Here is an 18,242-nt window from a genome sequence, read left to right as displayed (position 1 = left end):
ATATTTTACTTAAAATAAAAAATTAAAAGACATAAAATGGTATGTGCTTCATACCATGTGAGTTTGTGGTATGAGTAATACCTCAACAAATTGTAGGTATTACTCATTCTAGTATCATTATTAGGTCCATTCCACTAAACTCTGAATAAAAAGAAGAATGTTTGTTTCCTGATAAAGTCAGAATAATAAAAGATATTAAAGAGAAAATACCATAGTGAATTAAGGCCAAATATGTATGCACACCCCAAGAATTCCATTTAAGTCACAAACTAAGTAAGAACAAATGTGAATCTTCTACTTTTATTTCTCTCTACTGGCTAAATGGCACTGTGCCCTGTGGGTCATGCTGGTTAATTTCTGGAATTCCCAACTTTTTACTTTATTCATTAGAAGCTATGCTTAGCTCTGTTATGGTTAGCTGTCTAATTTATTTACCTACACATTGGTCAGTACCTAAAGAAGTAATTAGAATAAAGAGAACCCCTTAAAGGAGAGGGGAGGAAAGAAAGGGTAGCGGAATAAATATGACATGGAAGCAGAAGGGGAGACCATTTTGGCTAGAGGAAGAAGGGAAGCAGCCCGAAAGATACATGGGGCACAAAGGAGGGTCATGGGTAAGGCTGATGAATTAGAACAAAATGCAGCCACATAGGCACGAATAAACCATAGTAAATCTCATTACTTTATATGTTTACTTAAAAAATAAAATTTAAAAACAGTGAAATGGTAAATATAAATGTCCAACCACATCTGAAGACTTAGGAGAGAGCAAGAACAAATAACTCTGATGGGAAGAAGTCAACACATTTTCTGAAAAGTAACATACAATAAATATATGTCAGGCATGGTGGCCCAAACTTGCAATCTCAACATATGGGGGGCTGAGGCAGGAGGATCATGAGTTCAACATAATAAAACCTGAGTCTCAAAGAAAAGTTGATAATTAACTCTGTGCTGGCAGTGTAAACTCAGCAACATACATTAGGAAAAGTCAGGAGTGGAGCTGTATATGTTTTATCAATTTTTATTACTAGCCAAAATAAGAAAGACTATGAACAGAATGCAGAAAGGCCTCACAGTAGCTTTTAAGTCTTTTTTGAGTAAAAGCTTTAGTAAGGGTAAATTATTGTTTCTAATTTACTTGTAGAACCTCTAGTAGCTGCAAGGCACATGTTTGGGGTGCAAGAAGATAGTAATTTCCCTCCAATAGCAAGAGGAATCTCCCGAAATTTCTAATTAGATAAGCAAACTTGTGTGCTATTAGCTAGCTGCTGAGAGTTCATGAAAAGTTAGGTTGACTCCATGCTCCCCCACATAGACTTTCTCAAACAGGGGCTAAATCAAATATATGATCTTGTCCAATTCTGCAATGTTGACAGCATTTTCAGTTTATGCACGAACACCCACAATCCAAGGAAAAAGAAAGAGAAGAAGCCTATAACTCCATCAACCACAGATGGTCTTCCATTAGCACTCAGAGGAAATGTGGCAGTCACCACTGTGCCCCACTAAAAATATTATTTTATTTATTTATTTATTTATTTTTAAGAAAAATTTTCATTCATTTTGCACACCAATCAAATATTCCCTTCTTCTATCCACCCACCCCCCTAGCCTCCCCCTCCCAACCCACCCCCCACTCCCCCACAAGAAGGTAAGTCCTCCCAATACTTATCCACAAATCCAGCCCTACAAAAAACACTAGAAGGAAAATTCAACCTAAGGAAGTCAGATACACCCACTAAAACACAAGCAATCGATAACCCCACAGCAGTAAATCCGAAAGAAGAGAAATACACACACACTGCCACCAAAAGATAACAGGAATTAACAATTACTGGTCATTAATATCCCTTAATATCAATGGTCTTAATTCACCTATAAAAAGACACAGGCTAACAGAATGGATATGAAAACAGGGTCCATCCTTCTGCTGCATATAAGAAACACATCTCAACTTCAAAGACAGACATTACCTCAGAGTAAAGGGCTGGGAAAAGACTTTCCAGTCAAAGGGACTTAAGAAGCAAGCTGGTGTAGCTATCCTAATATCTAACAAAATAGACTTCAAACTGAAATCAATCAAAAGAAATCGAGAAGGGCATTACATACTCAACACAGGAAGATCCACCAAGATGAAGTCTTAATCGTGAACATTTATGCCCCAAATACAAGGGCACTCACATATGTAAAAGAAACATTACTAAAATATTCTTAATGGAGAGAAAACGATGTCACAGTCTCTCCTTTATAATATGAGACAACAACAGTTGAGTCTTCTCTTACGTTTTTGTATGAGTAATTTCACTCATTTCCTTGCTTGTCCTCTTGGAAACATGGCTCCTAAGCTCTGTATTGTCTTCCTTCTTCGACTGGACAATATGACTTTGAGAACCCTACAAAAAAGACAGCAAATTAAGGGAATCACATATCATCCAATAAATGGTTCTTATAAGAAAGTCATGACAGCTCCTCTATCCTAGACAGCTTATTTGGATGTTCCTAGGAGTTACCAGAAACCCCATCCAAGGACTGAGGAATCTGGATGAAGAGATCCATGGCTAAGCCCCGGGTGGAGTGCTGGGAGTCTAATTATCGAGAAAGAGGAGGGTTTATATGAGCGAGAATTGTTGAAACCAAGGTTAGATAAAGCACAGGGACAAATAGCCAAACAAATGGAAACACATGAACTATGAACCAAAGGCTGAGGGGCCCCCAACTAGATCAGGCCCTCTGAATAGGTGAGACAGTTGATTGGCTTGATCTGTTTGGGAGGCATCTAGGCAGTGGTACCAGGGCCTGTGCTCATTGCATGAGTTGGCTGTTTGAAACCTGGGACTTATGCAGGGACGCTTGGCTCAATCTGGGAGGAGGAGACTGGACCTGCCTGGACTGAGTCTACCAGGTCGATCTCAGTCCTCGGGGGAGGACTTGTCCTGGAGGAGGTGGGAATGGAGGGTGGGCTGGGGGGGGAGGGGAGGGGAGCAGGAAGGGGGAGAACAAGGGAATCCATGGCTGATATGTAGAACTGAATGGTATTGTAAAATAAAATAAAAGGAAAAAATAATAATTAATAAAAGCCCTTCCTACCAACCCTGGCAGGAAGTTCAGGAAAAAACAAAAAACAAAAAACAAAAACAATCTAAAAATTTCATAACGGATATATGGCACTGGGCCAACCATCCACAAAAGGAGCTAAATTGATTGCTAAACAATCAGTACAATAATACTGGTACATATAAAAAAAATAGCAGCCATAAGTATTCCCAAGAGATGTAGGATACAATTCTGATTTCCATGTCAGGTATACTGACTCATGAACAAATAACAAGATAGGTTGTTTTAACTTAAAATGTACAGAGGACACCAGAAATATGACTAATTTCACTGTCTAGTTTTGCCAAGAACAATTAGCTACTCAGGGTAGACCTCTAACACAAATCTACTTGTGATACCACCATCCTACTTTGTCAAGTGGTATTTATTTAATATTTATCTCTCAAGAATATACCCTACACTAATCCTGACTACTCTATTAAACAGTAGGAGAAATCATGAATCTGAATGATATCAGTAAAAAGTCAATTTAAAAGTTATACCTTTCAAATGAGCCTAATTATATTTCAAATAAATACTATTATTACAATCATATTAAAGGAAAAACAAAAAACAATACAAGATATAACTAATCTAAGTAATTTATAAGTACATTACTAGACTATATATCCTCAGTCAGGATGGGTTTCCATGGAGTGGATATAACAAATAAATATGAAACACTGTTCATTAGATTGTTTTGTGACATAAATATGGAAGAGCTGCTTTGAAACTGCTGCATTATAGTGCTGAGTAAATGTCCTGATAATCTCACCTCATGACTGGGATTAGTGCCCTTATATGCAATGCGTTAGGGAATTTTCTTGCCTTTCTGCTATATGAGGACATAGAAAATAGCATTTTTGAGGAATGGTCCCCAAGCCAATACCAAATCCACTGGCATCTTCATTTTGGATTTCCTGGCTTCGAAAAATGTAAGTAAAGAATCTGTTATGTTGGGGCTGGAGAGAGATGGATTAGTGAGTAAAATCACGTGCTGCTCTTCCAGAGCACCTGGGTTAGATTCTCAGCACCTACATGGCAGCTCATAACTGTTTGTAACTCCAATTCCAGGGTATGTGACAACCTCTTCTGGCCTCTGCAGGCACCACATAAGCATGGAAGTGAAACACCTATACACATAAAAATTAAAAATTTTAAAATTATATTGTTTGTATAAGTTATTCATAGTTTCTTATAGCAGTCCAAATGCACAAAAATACCTTGCCAGCTGTGGAATATTAGTTGAAGTGTTACATTCATTTATGCTGTGGAACATTTGTTTAATGATGCAAAGATAGGTTGCATTCTTTTATGTTGCATTTGTTTAACTCTGTGAAGCTGTGTTACTTTGCCTGTCTAAAACACCTGATTGGTCTAATAAAGAGCTGAACGGCCAATAGCTAGGCAGGAGGTAGGATAGGCGGGGCTGCCAGGCAAAGAGAATAAATAGAAGGAGGGAGAAGAAGGGGAAGGAGTGAAAAAGGGAGAAGGAGACAGGACGCCAGGCGCCAGCCACCTACCCACACAGCCAGCCATGGGATAAGAAGGAAGTAAGTTATATAGAATAGAGAAAAGTAAAAGCCCAGAGGCAAAAGGTAAATGGAATAAGTTAAGAAAAGCTGGCTAGAAACAAGCCAACCTAAGACTGGGTATTCATAAATAAAAATAAGTCTCCGTGTATTTATTTAAAAGCTGGGTGGTGGGCCCCCAAAGAGAAAAGAGTAAGAAAAACCAACTACATTGTCCCATTCTACACATCCCTGTTAGGGATTCTGCATGTGAAAGACCAAAGGAAGTTACACTAAGACACACCTTTTTTCTAATTTGTGTATCTACCTTATTTCAGCCAAATTACTAGAACAGGATAGGAAATTAACATAAAATTGCAGGCATATATACATATATACACACATATATGCACGTGTGTGCATACTGTAAAGCTGAAATATGCAAAAATTAACATATATGTTATAATCTGCACAAAAAAGAGATTTTATTAACAGGGATCCAAAGTAGAGAACTTTGTTCATACAATCATTCCTCAGGGTCAAACACTGTCTGATAGAAGTATTTTGACAGACACAAAAATCCTTTACAGTAGAGGGCAAGAACAGTTTAGTAAGCTTTGCTGTAGTCTAAGTGAAATAGACTTAAAAACCAACACTGGTTCTCATCTGTCAAGTAGAGATGATTTTAGTATCTATTATATGGGGTTATATCAAGAGGAAGTGGCTTGATAAAAGGAAAACTAATAGACTAATACTCAAGACATAAGCACTCATTAGGCATCAATTATGATTTTCTAAGAAAAATTACTACCTTCACCCTGCTCTTACATTAACTTACCAACACTCTACTATTTCTGAGTTTTTCCAACACCTTAACCTTATTCAAAGTTAGGAGATTGTTTTTGGCATACCTAGACAGTGAACTCATGAATTCTAAGTTAGGTCCAAAGCATGTCACTAAAATGACAGTGTCACTGATAAGGTCCAAAACGACAGCCTGGGCTCAACTCAGGCTGAACTGCCTGGGTATGAATCATTTGCCTTTGCTGGCTTCTGCTACCACCACATTCAACTCCAAAATCTCCAGTCAGTCTCTTCAGCTGTTTTTATCCTCCACCTGTTCAACCTACTTGTCCCTCCACACCTGCTCAGTATTGTCTCCGAGCGGCCTGTTCTGTCTCTCTCTCTCGTTTGCTCAACAAGAGTCTTACTGGTGTGCCACAGAAGGGTTGCTATTGGGTAAACAAAAACTTAAACTCAGCATTCCTCAGAAATCTTGTGAAGTGAGTTTCTGTTGGTCAGGAAAAGCCATTACTTCCCTTATCCTCCCTCAATGGTCAACTATTGAGGGAGGACAAAGGGTATCTCGTTTCTGATTAACACAGCAGTCTACAACAGATCAAATTCCCATGTTAAATCCCAGGCTTTTCTGGCCTACACCCCTCCTTCCACAACTACCTGCCCCCATAAAACTGACAAGGTTTTCCCTGCTGCCTCCTGTTTTCTGCCCTCAAGAGACAGCCTGGGAGTGTGGTTCCCCAAATAAATTGCCTTTCTGCCCATGGAGCAGTCTAGTTAAGTAGTTTTACTCTGCCTTCACTTACACACGGTGCCAGACTCTGGAAAGAGACACTTGGGGCCTAAAAGCCTGTTCCCTCCTGTAACCAAACTAAACTGCCAACTTGGCACTCGTGGGTACAGACCAATTGCCTCTGCTGACTTCTGCCACCTGCCACATTTGACTCCACAAATTCAGTCTCTTCAGATGTTTTTCTCCTCTACCTGATCAACCTATGTATCCCTCCTCACCCTCCAGTGTCTTCTAGTAACTTTCTGCTCTCTCCCCGCTGCCTCTCTCTTGCTCACTCAACAAGCCTTACTGGTATGCCACACAGCTTCCCTATACCCTTTTGCATGTCCCATCACATGAACAAGGGATGCCTGTCTACATGATCATGGACATGTCTCAGATGAGTTTCAGTCCCTGGGGACTGTTCTACGGCACTTATCCCTTACCATATCACCCTCCCTATGTCTCCACTCCTACTATATTGGGGTTCTCCTTCGGGTAGAACTCCTATTTACAGGCCCTTTCCTAAGTCTCTCCTACCTCTTCTTTACCCTGCTTCTGAGATTTTACTGACACCCTTTCTTCAAGGCTGTCTCCCTTCCTCCCTCTACCAACCATGGCATCTTCCCATTCAGAATTTGACTCGTCAACTCTTCTTGCCTGCCTTTTCAATTTTTTCCCCCTTTCAGACTTATTTTACTGCAAATACAGCTTGGCCTCAACAGAAGCTTGACAATGGGTCTCAATGGCAAGAAAATGGCACATTGGATTTCTAAATTCTCACAGATTGTGACCATTTCTGTCATGGAACAAGCAGAGGGTCTGAAATACCTTACCGCTAAGTCTTCTTTTTTCCCCCTCCTCTCTCCTTCTGATTACTGGGTTCAGACTTACAGATTCAAATGCCTTTGGGGTATGGATAATATTGAAATATTTTCACACGCTGTTTTCCTCCACTGAAAAGCTGGCTCTGGGAATGGGATTTGGCCTGAAACTTTAGACCAAGCATGTTTGTCCCCAAGACCTCTGTCCTGGGTCACGCTGCCCTCTGACTCTGTGACAGGGAAAAGGACAACGGGACAGCCCAGGAAAAAGGCACTATATGCTTAGCTAAAAAATAAACTATTTCCGACAGAGGTTACTCTTGTTTATCTCATGGTATTTCAATTTTTTAATCAAGTGAAATTTATGTATAAAATTAATATAGCTAAATGTAATCACATATGTTTAGCTCTCTGAATACCACTCCCCTTTTCTTGGTTTTGTTTAAAATGTTCTGCCATTCAAAGTCACAGATATCTTTGAAGGTTCTGCAGAAATGTAAGCTTTCTTTGTTTTGGGATTTGTAAGACCACTGGGAATGTGGTTCAAAGAAAAATCTGTAAAATCTGAAGCAGAGCAAAAGGTAGCTTAAAACTTATAACAAAAAAAAGGGTTGATAGTTAACAATCTATGTATAGGTAATCTTAATTTGCTACACCATATCACAGATGTTACTTGGACGCCACTCTTATTTAGGAAAATAGATTTTTGTATTAGACTAAGGAGGCAATGCCAGACCCCCAAGATGGTTTGTTTGGGTTTATTTTCCTTAGATTAAGAAGAGCAACATCAGGCCTCTAAGATATTTTGCATAAGGATGATTTTTTTAAAGACAGAGATTCTCTGTGTGGCCCTGGCTGTCCTGGAACTCACTCTGTAGACCAGGCTGGCCTTGAACTCACAGAGATTCACCTGCCTCTGCCTCCTGAATGCTGGGATTAAAGGCATGCGCCACCCACCACCCAGCTAAGGATGAATTTTTATATGATGATTTTTGCCCTAAAAGTGGAAAACAACACATGAGGACAAAACCATGAACAGGGTTGATTAAAAATAAGATTTAGGAATAACATATGTTTGATGATTATGGTTTATAAATTCCTAAGATTATAATGGTCTATTCAGTTTAACAGAAATTGATTTAAAGACATACTACTAACCATTTATATCTTTGCTAACTTTGTTAGGCTTTAGCTATTTGAAAAAACTATGTCATAAAAATTGCAATATTTTGTAAAATTACACTATGAAAGGGCCAGGAAAATGAGGTTCCTAGTCTCTCTATGTACTGCATTTATGGTTTAAAGTTTATTTTCATACTAATGGATCTTCAATTTAAAACGTTATAAATTTTAAGGCTTGAACTTTACAGAGATAATCTTATAAAAGTTACTAACTTATTGTAAACTGTTAAAGATAATTAAGGCATACAAATTAATGGTCAATCACCTTATAAATGACCAAATTCTTTAGTGTTCTCAAAACCATATTTGTGGTCATGCTAAATACAAATGTAATTCGTTTACAGGTACAAGCTTGGAAGGAGAAACCGATTGTTATCTCCCATTACATAGTCTTCTGTATATATTGTCAAAGTTAAGCCTGAAGCAAGGAACTTAAAACAAGTTTAAAGTAAATTTAAAGTTTGTTTAATGTAGATAATACCCCTCAAACCCCTCAGAGATCTGTTGAACATGGCATTCAACGTGTTTAATGAAAGAGAGGAACAAGAAAGGCCTGTAGTGGGTAGCCATTCCAGCTTTGATCTGGAAGTTCCAACCCCCATTGAGGCTTCAGCAACTGTCACACCTACAAGGCAGGGCCAAAGGAGGCACAGGGAGACCTAAGATCTGGATGGGCCAGCACTCTCTCTGTGCCTGGACCCTAGACGGTGGAGGTTGACCGAGCAGAGCTCCAGAGAACACCGCTGGACTGCAATACACCTTCCCCAGACCCTACAACCTATCTTTCCCTTTTTTGTAAGTTACCCACTAAATAAATCTTCCTTTTAACTACATGGAGTGGCCATAATAATTCACCAATAAAGGCCCCCAAAGCTTCTCATGATAGACAGAAATAATTGCTTCTGGCAGCAGCCCTGAGGCCACTTCCAAAGAAAATGGGGCACCAACAGACTTCACCCAAGACCTGGTTAAAATGTGGCAACACCAGTCACTAGATGAAGCACTGCACGTCACCTCACCCGACACCAGAACCCTCCTCAAACTGTGACACTGGCAGGTCAACTGTCCCTCTTTGTCTCATCAAAGTAGGTGAGTCTCCCAATTTCCTCCTGCACAGGAAAATCTCAGGTTTTCTGGACCTAGTGGCTGAAAACTGATGATGCCCTAAGGACCTTAGCCCCCAACAAAATCATCAAAATTACCATGGAGAAGCCTAGGGTAACTGTTCAGATAGTTGGCAAGACTCGTTTTTAATTGATATGGAGGCCACTTGGTTCATACTTCCCAATTACTCCAGTAAGTTATCCTCCTCAGATCTCTGTGATGGGTATTGATAGCTATCCCCATCAGTCAATGGCTACAGGTCCTCTCCTCTAGTTTGATAAGACATGAGAGGTAGTTTTGATTGTCCCTATGACTAAGCTAATTATAGAATTTAAATCCTGGGATACAGAGGTGATGGGTGAGGTCAATCCTACAGAAAAGAAAAAATGGTCTTGCCCAAAACTCTCATAGTGCTTGAACTGATAAAGCTACTCTGGGCTAAAATTACTCTAACTCATTTCCAAAGCCTAGGGAGCCATCTCTGGATTTTAGGTAAATATAATCTCCCATAGTTTTTGTTATTTACAATTCCATGCACTAGTCACTGTTTACTGTCTCCAGAGAACATATAATTGGCCCAAATGGTATGTTCCAGTCAAAGGAGCCTCTATAGTTTGTGAAATTGTGTCACTATGACTCTAAATAAATTCTGCTGTCAACATTCCCCGAGAGTCAAGGTCCGCTGGTAAACAGGAAAGATCTCTTCAAGGCAAAGACTATCTAAGGCTTATGTAAAACTACAGAAAAGAATGAGATTAGCACACTCACATTCGTGAGATCTTCAAAAGCTGATCTCTTTTTTACTGTGTCTTGAGATGAAGGTGAAGATGTTGTATGGTTATCCTCTCCACTCTGTAAAAACAAGAGGCAAATGAGCAGGACCAACTGTAAAGAGTCCCTTTGGAACTTTAGGTCATATTCAGGGCTTGAATAAACTCCACAATATGTACAATAAATCATATGCACTCCAATAAAAGCTTATTTTGGTACCTCGAGATGTTTAAACAGTCACTGAAGAATATAGTCGTTAATGATAGGGACAAGACTATGAAGAGACTGGATTATCATCATTAAAAATTTCAAAATGAGTAAAACAACTTGGTGAAGCTAATTTATTCTCTTTCTCTTCCCATAGTTCTGGCTATACTATTCACATTTAACTATCAGCACTACTAAGTGATTCTTTCAAAGGGGATACCACAAAGTAAGTTAGTTAAATAACAAGTAATTAAGTGTCTCTTATACTAAATGCACTTTTTAAAAACTTATTAAATAAGGACAATAGTGTATAAACCTAGGTACTGGTCCAGAATCAGCTCTCTACTAAATATTGACCTTGAAAGAATCACTCAATCTATGAGACTCAATTTTCTTTATCAGTAAAATTGGAATGATAACCTACCTTACAGAGTCTTTCTGGATTACAAAAGACAACATACTTTTGAAGGTGTTTTGTTGTAACTGTGATAAAGATGGAACCCACAGTCTTGTACACCCAAAGAAATTTTTCTACTATAGAATATATTTTTCAGTCTCTATAAATTGTAAATGGGAAGAAATGGTACTTTAGAACTATGTAGCCCTGAATGCTTGTAAACATCACAAGAGAATTTTATTTGAAGAAAAGAGTTTGTTAATATAGATTATGTCTAACTGTTATTTGATATGTGGGACTTATGGGAGAGAAGAGATGAGATAGAGAGGAGGAAGTTGCATACTTTAAACGCAAACATCCAGCTGCCTAGTCAGTCCATTTCATATTTACATTTTGCCTTGCTGACAGGCAAGATTTAGTTTCTAAAGGTTATGAAAAAACAGATAAGTAAGGTGTATAAGTCGAATAAAATAAGTGGCATAAGTTATGATAATTCAAAAATGTGTTAAGGTCTGAAGATATAAAAGTTTAAGTAAGTCATGAGGGTTTAAATAAGTCATTTTTGGACCTATAAGTCTGAAAAAATCATTTCAGATATATAAAAACTTGTTTCAAATTCCTTTCCTTCTCTCTATGCTAACTCCTCTCCTTCACCCATAATCAGAATACACAACCAGTCCTCCAGACCCCTCCAGGCTCCTTCCTTAACTTGCTTCTTTCAAGGTTTTTTTTTTTTCTCCTCATTCCCTCATGTCCTATTCCCTTACTAGGAAAGGATGTCCTCTCCAGAGCTGACATAAATTTTCCCTTTTACCCTGACAGCAGCTCCCAGGACACTCCTGCATCCATCCTCTTCCTTTCCTCAAAAATCCCCAAACCTCTCTTGCCTTCTGCCTCCTCTTCTAATCCATTTCTCTGCCTGGCATACCACCTCTCCTTCCTTTGCTGCACATTGTAAACCCCTCCCTAGCATACTCAAAGACCCTTCTTCCTACATCTCAGAACCAAATACTCCCTACTCTGCCTAGACCCAAACCCAATCATCTCTATGCCCTACTTCCTCACCCTATAATACTCCCTTACTAATAGTCAAAACAAAACCCTAAAGAAACCTTCCACCTAGTCAAGGACCTTAGTTCCATTAACTCTTGTCCCTTTACACCCTTAAGTCTCGAACCCTTAGGCTATCCTCTCCATTATCCCTGACTACACCACTCACTTTTCAGTCCTAAATCTTAAAAACACTTTCTTCTCAGTACTCCTGGATGTGCACTCCCAAACCTTTTTGCCTTTGTATAGACAGATTCTGATACTCAACAGTCCTGACAACTGACCTGGACTGTTCTTCCCCCAGGGATTCAGAGATAGCCCCCACTGTTTTGGGCAAACACTTGCTTGAGACCTGGCCTGCCTCCTTCAGTGTGAAGATAACCTCCTTCTTTACAGTCCTTCCCTCTCTGGTAGCCAATCTAACACTGCTTCACTCTTCAATTTCCTGAGTTCCAGAAGTTACCAGCTCTCACCTTCCAAATCTCAACTCTCCTTTCCCAGGTCACCTATCTTAAATTCTCTGTCACCTCAACCCATAGACACATCATTTTAGACAACCTTGCCCATTTCCACTCCTTATCTCTGCCCTCATGGCCAATTTCCTCTGCTGATGGATCCCTGAATACTCAATCTTAGTACATCCTCTATACCAAGCTGCTTCTGCCCCCACTAGCCTCTCCCTCCCATTAAAGAACAATTCTTTAAACTCAAAAACATTCCCTTTTCAGCTCCAGCCCTCTGGCTCCCAGATCTATACAAACTTTTCCATCCTTACACTTCCAAAATACAATAAACACTTTCTAAGATCAACATTTGCCCCTGTCACCTACCTCTCCAAAACTTTCAAAGACTTCCTACCCCATCCCTCTCATACACAAGAGAGTCCTCTAGCTACTTCTGCCTACACTTTTTATATGGATGACAACTCCTTCCTGTCAGATGGCCACATCAGATTGACCGCTTCATTATCAATATTCATCCTCATCCTCTGGTTCCTATTCCCTACAGATCACCTATTTTTCTTCTGTCCAAGTGATTGCCAAACATCCACCACCAACTACTCCCCTAAAAATTCATTAACTGTCCAGATGTCCTCAGACATCAAACACTCTGAACAAATCCTACACTCCCGATTATAAAACATAGCCAAATCCAAGCCATCTCCTCTCCAACTCTCTCTGTGTGTCTCTCTTTCTCTGTGTCTCTGTCTCTGTTTCTCTCTCTATGTTTCTATCTGTCTCTGTCTGTCTGCCTGTCTCTCTCTAACGGCCAAACCCTCACTTAGGTCAAACTCTCTTCTCAACTTCATTGATACCTCCTTCAGTGTCTCCCACTATTTTCTTGGTGCCTCCCTTCAATGCGCTCCCCTGGACACAGTTCCTCTCACAGGTGATGCTCCAGTCACCAATGCCCAACCTCCCCACTAATGATCACTTGTCCCAGGCAGGCCATCTGAACTCCTTTTGGGGACCCAAACAAAGATAGATCCTCTCAACCTTTCTACCCATTTCCAAAATTCTGCTACTACCATCCCTTCTCACCATTTGACAAGCATCTCAAATTTTATTCTCTCCTATAAAACCAGACCCTGCATTCAGATAACAGTTGTTCCCCAATTAACCTTATACAGCTAATCTAAAATTTCCTGGCTCCTGTCAAGAACTCTCAGACTCTAGATAACTACTCCTTGACAACCAACAGCCTAAGTTTTTCTGCCTATTGCCTATTCCTAAGGGTGGGATCTCTCCCCATTTTCCTAGTCCTCTCCTCCTTTCCCTTGTCTTGGGACTCCTCTTCCAGACTACTAGGACCATGAATCTAACAGTTTCAAATGTACACCCAAGATAAAGAAAAAACTCCCTTGAACTCCTTAACTTCGTCTCTGTCCCTAGTCTATCTACCCAACAGATTTCAACTCAACTACAGAGCATTCCAGCAACCCCAGTACCAGTCCCAGCTGTTTCCTCAGAATCTACATCTTGGTCCAGCCAACAGTCTACACTTCTCTAGCCTCAGATGGTCCCACAGAACCTGGACATCGACTGACATAGCCTGAACTTCATGACCTTGACCAACAACCCAGCTTCCTTGGGTTCCCTAAGAATAAGACCCCAATGCCAGCAGGAAGCAGCCAGAGAGAACAAAGTCCACTTAGCCAACACCCAGCCACCCAATAATAAAACAAAAAGATGGGAATGAAGGGACACCAGCTCACTTGAACATGTGGCTCTGGCAGGCCTCGCCCTTCTCCCCATTCACTCTGCCTTGCTAAAAACCATTAGATTCCATTCCTAAAGCTAGTACCAAGGTCTATTTCCTTATTTGGCCACTTCCTTCTCCAGAGGCTGACTACCAAAATTCAGCATTCAAAAGTCCCCTTTGGCTCATCTAATTAACAAGCCCAATTAAAATTAAACACCTCATCCTAACACGGGGTTTCCCCCTTTACCTTTATAAACCACCATTTTCCTGTAGACCATGTCTGTCTCCTCTCTATGCAGAGGCAGTTCTTTGTCCCTCTAGGATAAATAACCTTCCCCCTTTCCCTCATCCCCTATCTCCTACCACCGCATCCTAGCCCATTGTAACACCGACCTCTCCTTTTTCTCTTCTTAAAAATCACACCTGCAAGGTCATTTGCTGCTATTTACTGCTTGAGTCAGAAAGCAGCCACTTTAACTTTTCTTCTCTGCTTAATAAAGGATCTCTCTATGAAAACACATGTTTGGGTGTGGTTTGTGCCTAATCCAGGGTCCAGGAGGAAGCCCCTGATGTGTGGGAGTCCCCTTCCATATGGAATTAGAAGTTAGGAGAAATTACTCTTGTAGCATTTTTTTTTTATCCTTTAACAGTTTCTATTTGGCGAATATTTATTAAATCTCAAATTTCTCTCTTAAGATTCTAAGAACAAACTCTGTCTTACCCATATAAGAAAGCTCTTACAATTATTAAGCAGAACGCTGGGATATGACCACTTGCTTTGTGCTAGCTACATCATTATATGACACGGTAAGTGCTCAAAAACTTGGAGAATTGTATTCATGACACAACACGTTATTCCAGCAAAGACAGCAATCTTAGGAGAGCTAGGAATTACTTTGCTTTCTACTTCAGCTAAGAAAATCAACTATTCATCTCTACCTTATTTGTGATAAATAATCCTATAGTAATCATTAGCAAATAATAAAATATTATTTTTCTTTCAAACTGGCTAAAAATCAAACTGTCAGTCTGTCTTCTAATTCTTACTTAGTATCACTGTTAGAAATAATCTCTTCAATATAAAATTAACAGTGGAAACTGAACTCAATAAAACTTATACTTACAAAATGTGACCAAAGAAAGTTGGGGTTGGAAAAATAGTGGCCATAAAAGAAAACATACAATGTCATAGCTATAATCAGAACATTTGATACAAACAAAAGTTCAATTCAGGTATTAAATCTTTCCTGATAAATTTACATGGGTAGAAAATCCCTGATTCCCTCCTTGAAAATCATTTTACTAAGACAAAGTAAAAATTGATAGAAAATATTTATCTGCACATATAAAAAACCAAATTCTGTAGTGCTGGAGATTGAACACAGGGCCTTGGACCTGATAGGCATGTGCTCTGCCACTGAGCAACATGCCCAGCACAATCAAAAAAATTATACAGCCTAATGCTCTCTGCTTCAGGAAACTCTGTCTCGATAATAATGCACAACTGTTAATATAACTCTTGTTAAAATATACATAGTGAAGAATATAGCACATAACATATCAGAAAGTCAGAAGTTAAACTATCCCAAAGTCAAATCAGGAAAGTTTAAGTGTACCAATACATTCTAGAAATTTAATACTGGTTGAGTATCCTATAGCTAACATGTTTGGGACTAGAAGTTTCTTGGATTTCAGCTTCTTCACATATGCATAATTAAATATCTTCAGGATGGGACTCAGGAATCTTTCTTTTAAATTCTTCTTTTACGAGATTTTGTTTACTATTTTTAATTATGTATATGTATTGTCTATGTTTTGGTACGTGCACATACTGCAGGTGCCCCTGGAGACCAGAGGCATGAGATCCCTCCCTGGAGCTGGAGTTACAAGTAGTTGTATGGGTGCTAGAAACTGAACTTGGATCCTCTGGAAAAGCAATATACACTCTATAAACCCAAGCAATCGTTCCAGCATCAAAATTTATTTAATTATGTGCATGTATGTGTGCTTCTGTGTGTGGGTATGTGTAGGTAAATGTGGGTACTCACAGAAGCCAGAAGAGGGCTTCAGATACCCTGGAGCTGGAGCTGGAACTACAAGGTGTTATAAACCAGCAGATATGGGTACTGGGAACTGAACTCCAATCCTCTTAAGAGCAGCAAAGGTCTCATCCACAGAGCCACTTCTCCAGCCTTTCTTTTTAAAGAATTTCACTAGTGTATATTCACTGGTCAAAGCAACTAGTTTCATATTGATATTTTGTTCAAGTATATAATATACTTGAATATATTTACTCCTCCATTACCCTACCCTCCCCCATTGCCCAAATTTCACATTTGTATTGTATATAATATACCTTACAAAAGTGTAGCTTAAAGGCAATTTTATACATTTTAGTGGACCTGTATTTTTGTATGTATGCTGTATGCATGCATATATATATATGCATGTTTGCATATGTGTGGTACACATATACGTGCAAAAGTGTACATGTGCAAATGTGTGCCTGTGTATGTGGAAGCTCAAGGCTGATATCAGAGATCCCCTTCTATTGCTCTCATGTTATTCACTGAGGCAGTGTTCCTCAGTTGAATCTAGAGTTTGCCTATACAGCTTTTGGGACTAGCCAGCTTGCTCCAGGGATCCCCTGTTTTTGCTTTCTGAGCACTAGAATTACAGGCAAGCTGTCATGTCCACTCAGCATTCCCATGAATTCTAGGAATTCAAGCTGGTCCTCATGTTTGCAACTGCTTTAAACACTGAACAATCTCCTTGGCCACTAATATGCCTGCAGTCTGACTATAAACTCCATCACTTGAGATTAAATATGGAATTTTCCACTTGCAGAATTAGGTCAGCACTCAAAGGGTTTCAGACTTTGAAACATTTAAATATTGGATTTTCAAATTAGGGATACTCAATCTGAATATTTAAAAAGCACAACAATATTCTTACTGACAAAATGTACTACCAAGAATGTACTATGGCCTCCTGGTAAGATACTTGGAGCTTCTAGATGAATATAAAGCATAGACATGATCATTAATGAGAACTCAATATTGTTTGGCTTTGAAAGGTGTGGAAAATGCCCTTTATTTCATCCATACATATTGAAGTATGAGTAGGATTTATACCTTTTGTGCAAGTTCCTTTGGGAGAATGACTGGGATAGAACCTAAGTACTTGCACATATTAAGCAAGAGCTCAGCCCTGAACCAAATCTTTAATGCCTAGCTCCATGTTCCAACCTGCTGCTAGTCTTCAACTGCAGGGATTGCTAGCAATACCCACTTTCTCAGACTAATACAAACATCATAAAAGATTAAGAGGTAAGGATAAGCACCAAAACAATGCATGAAGAGACCACATGAGACACTACTGGAAGAAATAATTTGCTTTAACCTTTGCAGATTGGTCCTGCTCACTGGGCACGATCTTGCTACACTGAACTTTCTCAGTCTCCACTTTGGAGCTTTGGGATAGTAGTGGTGGTGGCATCTTAATGCAGATTCAGCAGTGTTTCATCCAAGGCAGAGCTGCAATCAGAAAGAAATGCTTTAAAGTATCATTCACCAGAAGTATCACAAAATTTTGTAGACACTCTTGAGAAAACTTAGTTTTTCTATAGCACTTCTAGGAAAATGTATGCCTTAAGACTGAGTAGATCCGGGTACAAAGCCTGGTTCTATCACAATTAACCCCAAGAAAATAACTTAAACAACATGGGCTTCAGCTGCCCCACCTATAAAATAGAAGTAATTATACCTAACTCTAACTACAGCTTCTTTTAATTGAGACATGCCACCCTCTATAGGGCCCATGGCTGTGGCTTAGGCCCTAGTTTAGACTCAGGAATACTAGGCACAAATTTACATAAGAGTTGTGCACTGAGACAATCAAATACATGACAGTTCATATAGCATGGTTTCTACCTTGGGGACTTGATGGTATTTTTTAAGTCCTGGTCACAGAAATTATAACACTACACAAAAATACAGGAGGATGACTACATTCAGCAACGTATGCATAACAGGCAAGATGGTACCCTAAACTGGCATCCAATTAGAAGATACTATGATCTAATTCTATATCTAGTATCTTATCTAGATACCTAGGTAAGAAAATAAATAGCCGGGCGGTGGTGGCGCACGACTTTAATCCTAGCACTCGGGAGGCAGAGGCAGGCAGATCTCTGTGAGTTTGAGGCCAGCCTGGGCTACAGAATGAGTTCCAGGACAGCCAGGGCTACACAGAGAAACCTTGTCTAGAATAAAAACCAAGTGAGTTCCAGGAAAGGCACAAAGCCACACACCCTGTGTCAAAAAACC

The 18,242-nt window shown here is 39.5% G+C and overlaps 1 protein-coding gene across 1 annotated transcript in view; it reads right to left on the bottom strand.

Moving 5' to 3' along the window:
- The window catches only part of Ccnb3 (cyclin B3), a 47,732-nt gene extending 30,307 nt beyond the window's left edge, over positions 1-17,425 (bottom strand). Inside the window, exons 1-4 of the mRNA XM_028894024.2 lie at positions 17,317-17,425; positions 10,056-10,139; positions 2,287-2,396; positions 372-377 (exon numbers count right to left, since the gene is read on the bottom strand). Of these exons, the coding sequence (XP_028749857.1) occupies positions 372-377; positions 2,287-2,396; positions 10,056-10,139; positions 17,317-17,412 (296 nt within the window). The 5' untranslated portion in view covers positions 17,413-17,425. The remainder of the gene's footprint in view (positions 1-371; positions 378-2,286; positions 2,397-10,055; positions 10,140-17,316) is intronic.
- Between the last annotated feature and the right edge of the window lie 817 nt (positions 17,426-18,242).

This window comes from Peromyscus leucopus, chromosome X, assembly GCF_004664715.2.
Source record: "Peromyscus leucopus breed LL Stock chromosome X, UCI_PerLeu_2.1, whole genome shotgun sequence".
In the NCBI taxonomy this organism is placed as follows: Eukaryota; Metazoa; Chordata; class Mammalia; order Rodentia; family Cricetidae; genus Peromyscus; species Peromyscus leucopus.
Note: the sequence above shows the minus strand (reverse complement) of the source record. Positions and strands in the feature narration are given on the sequence as shown.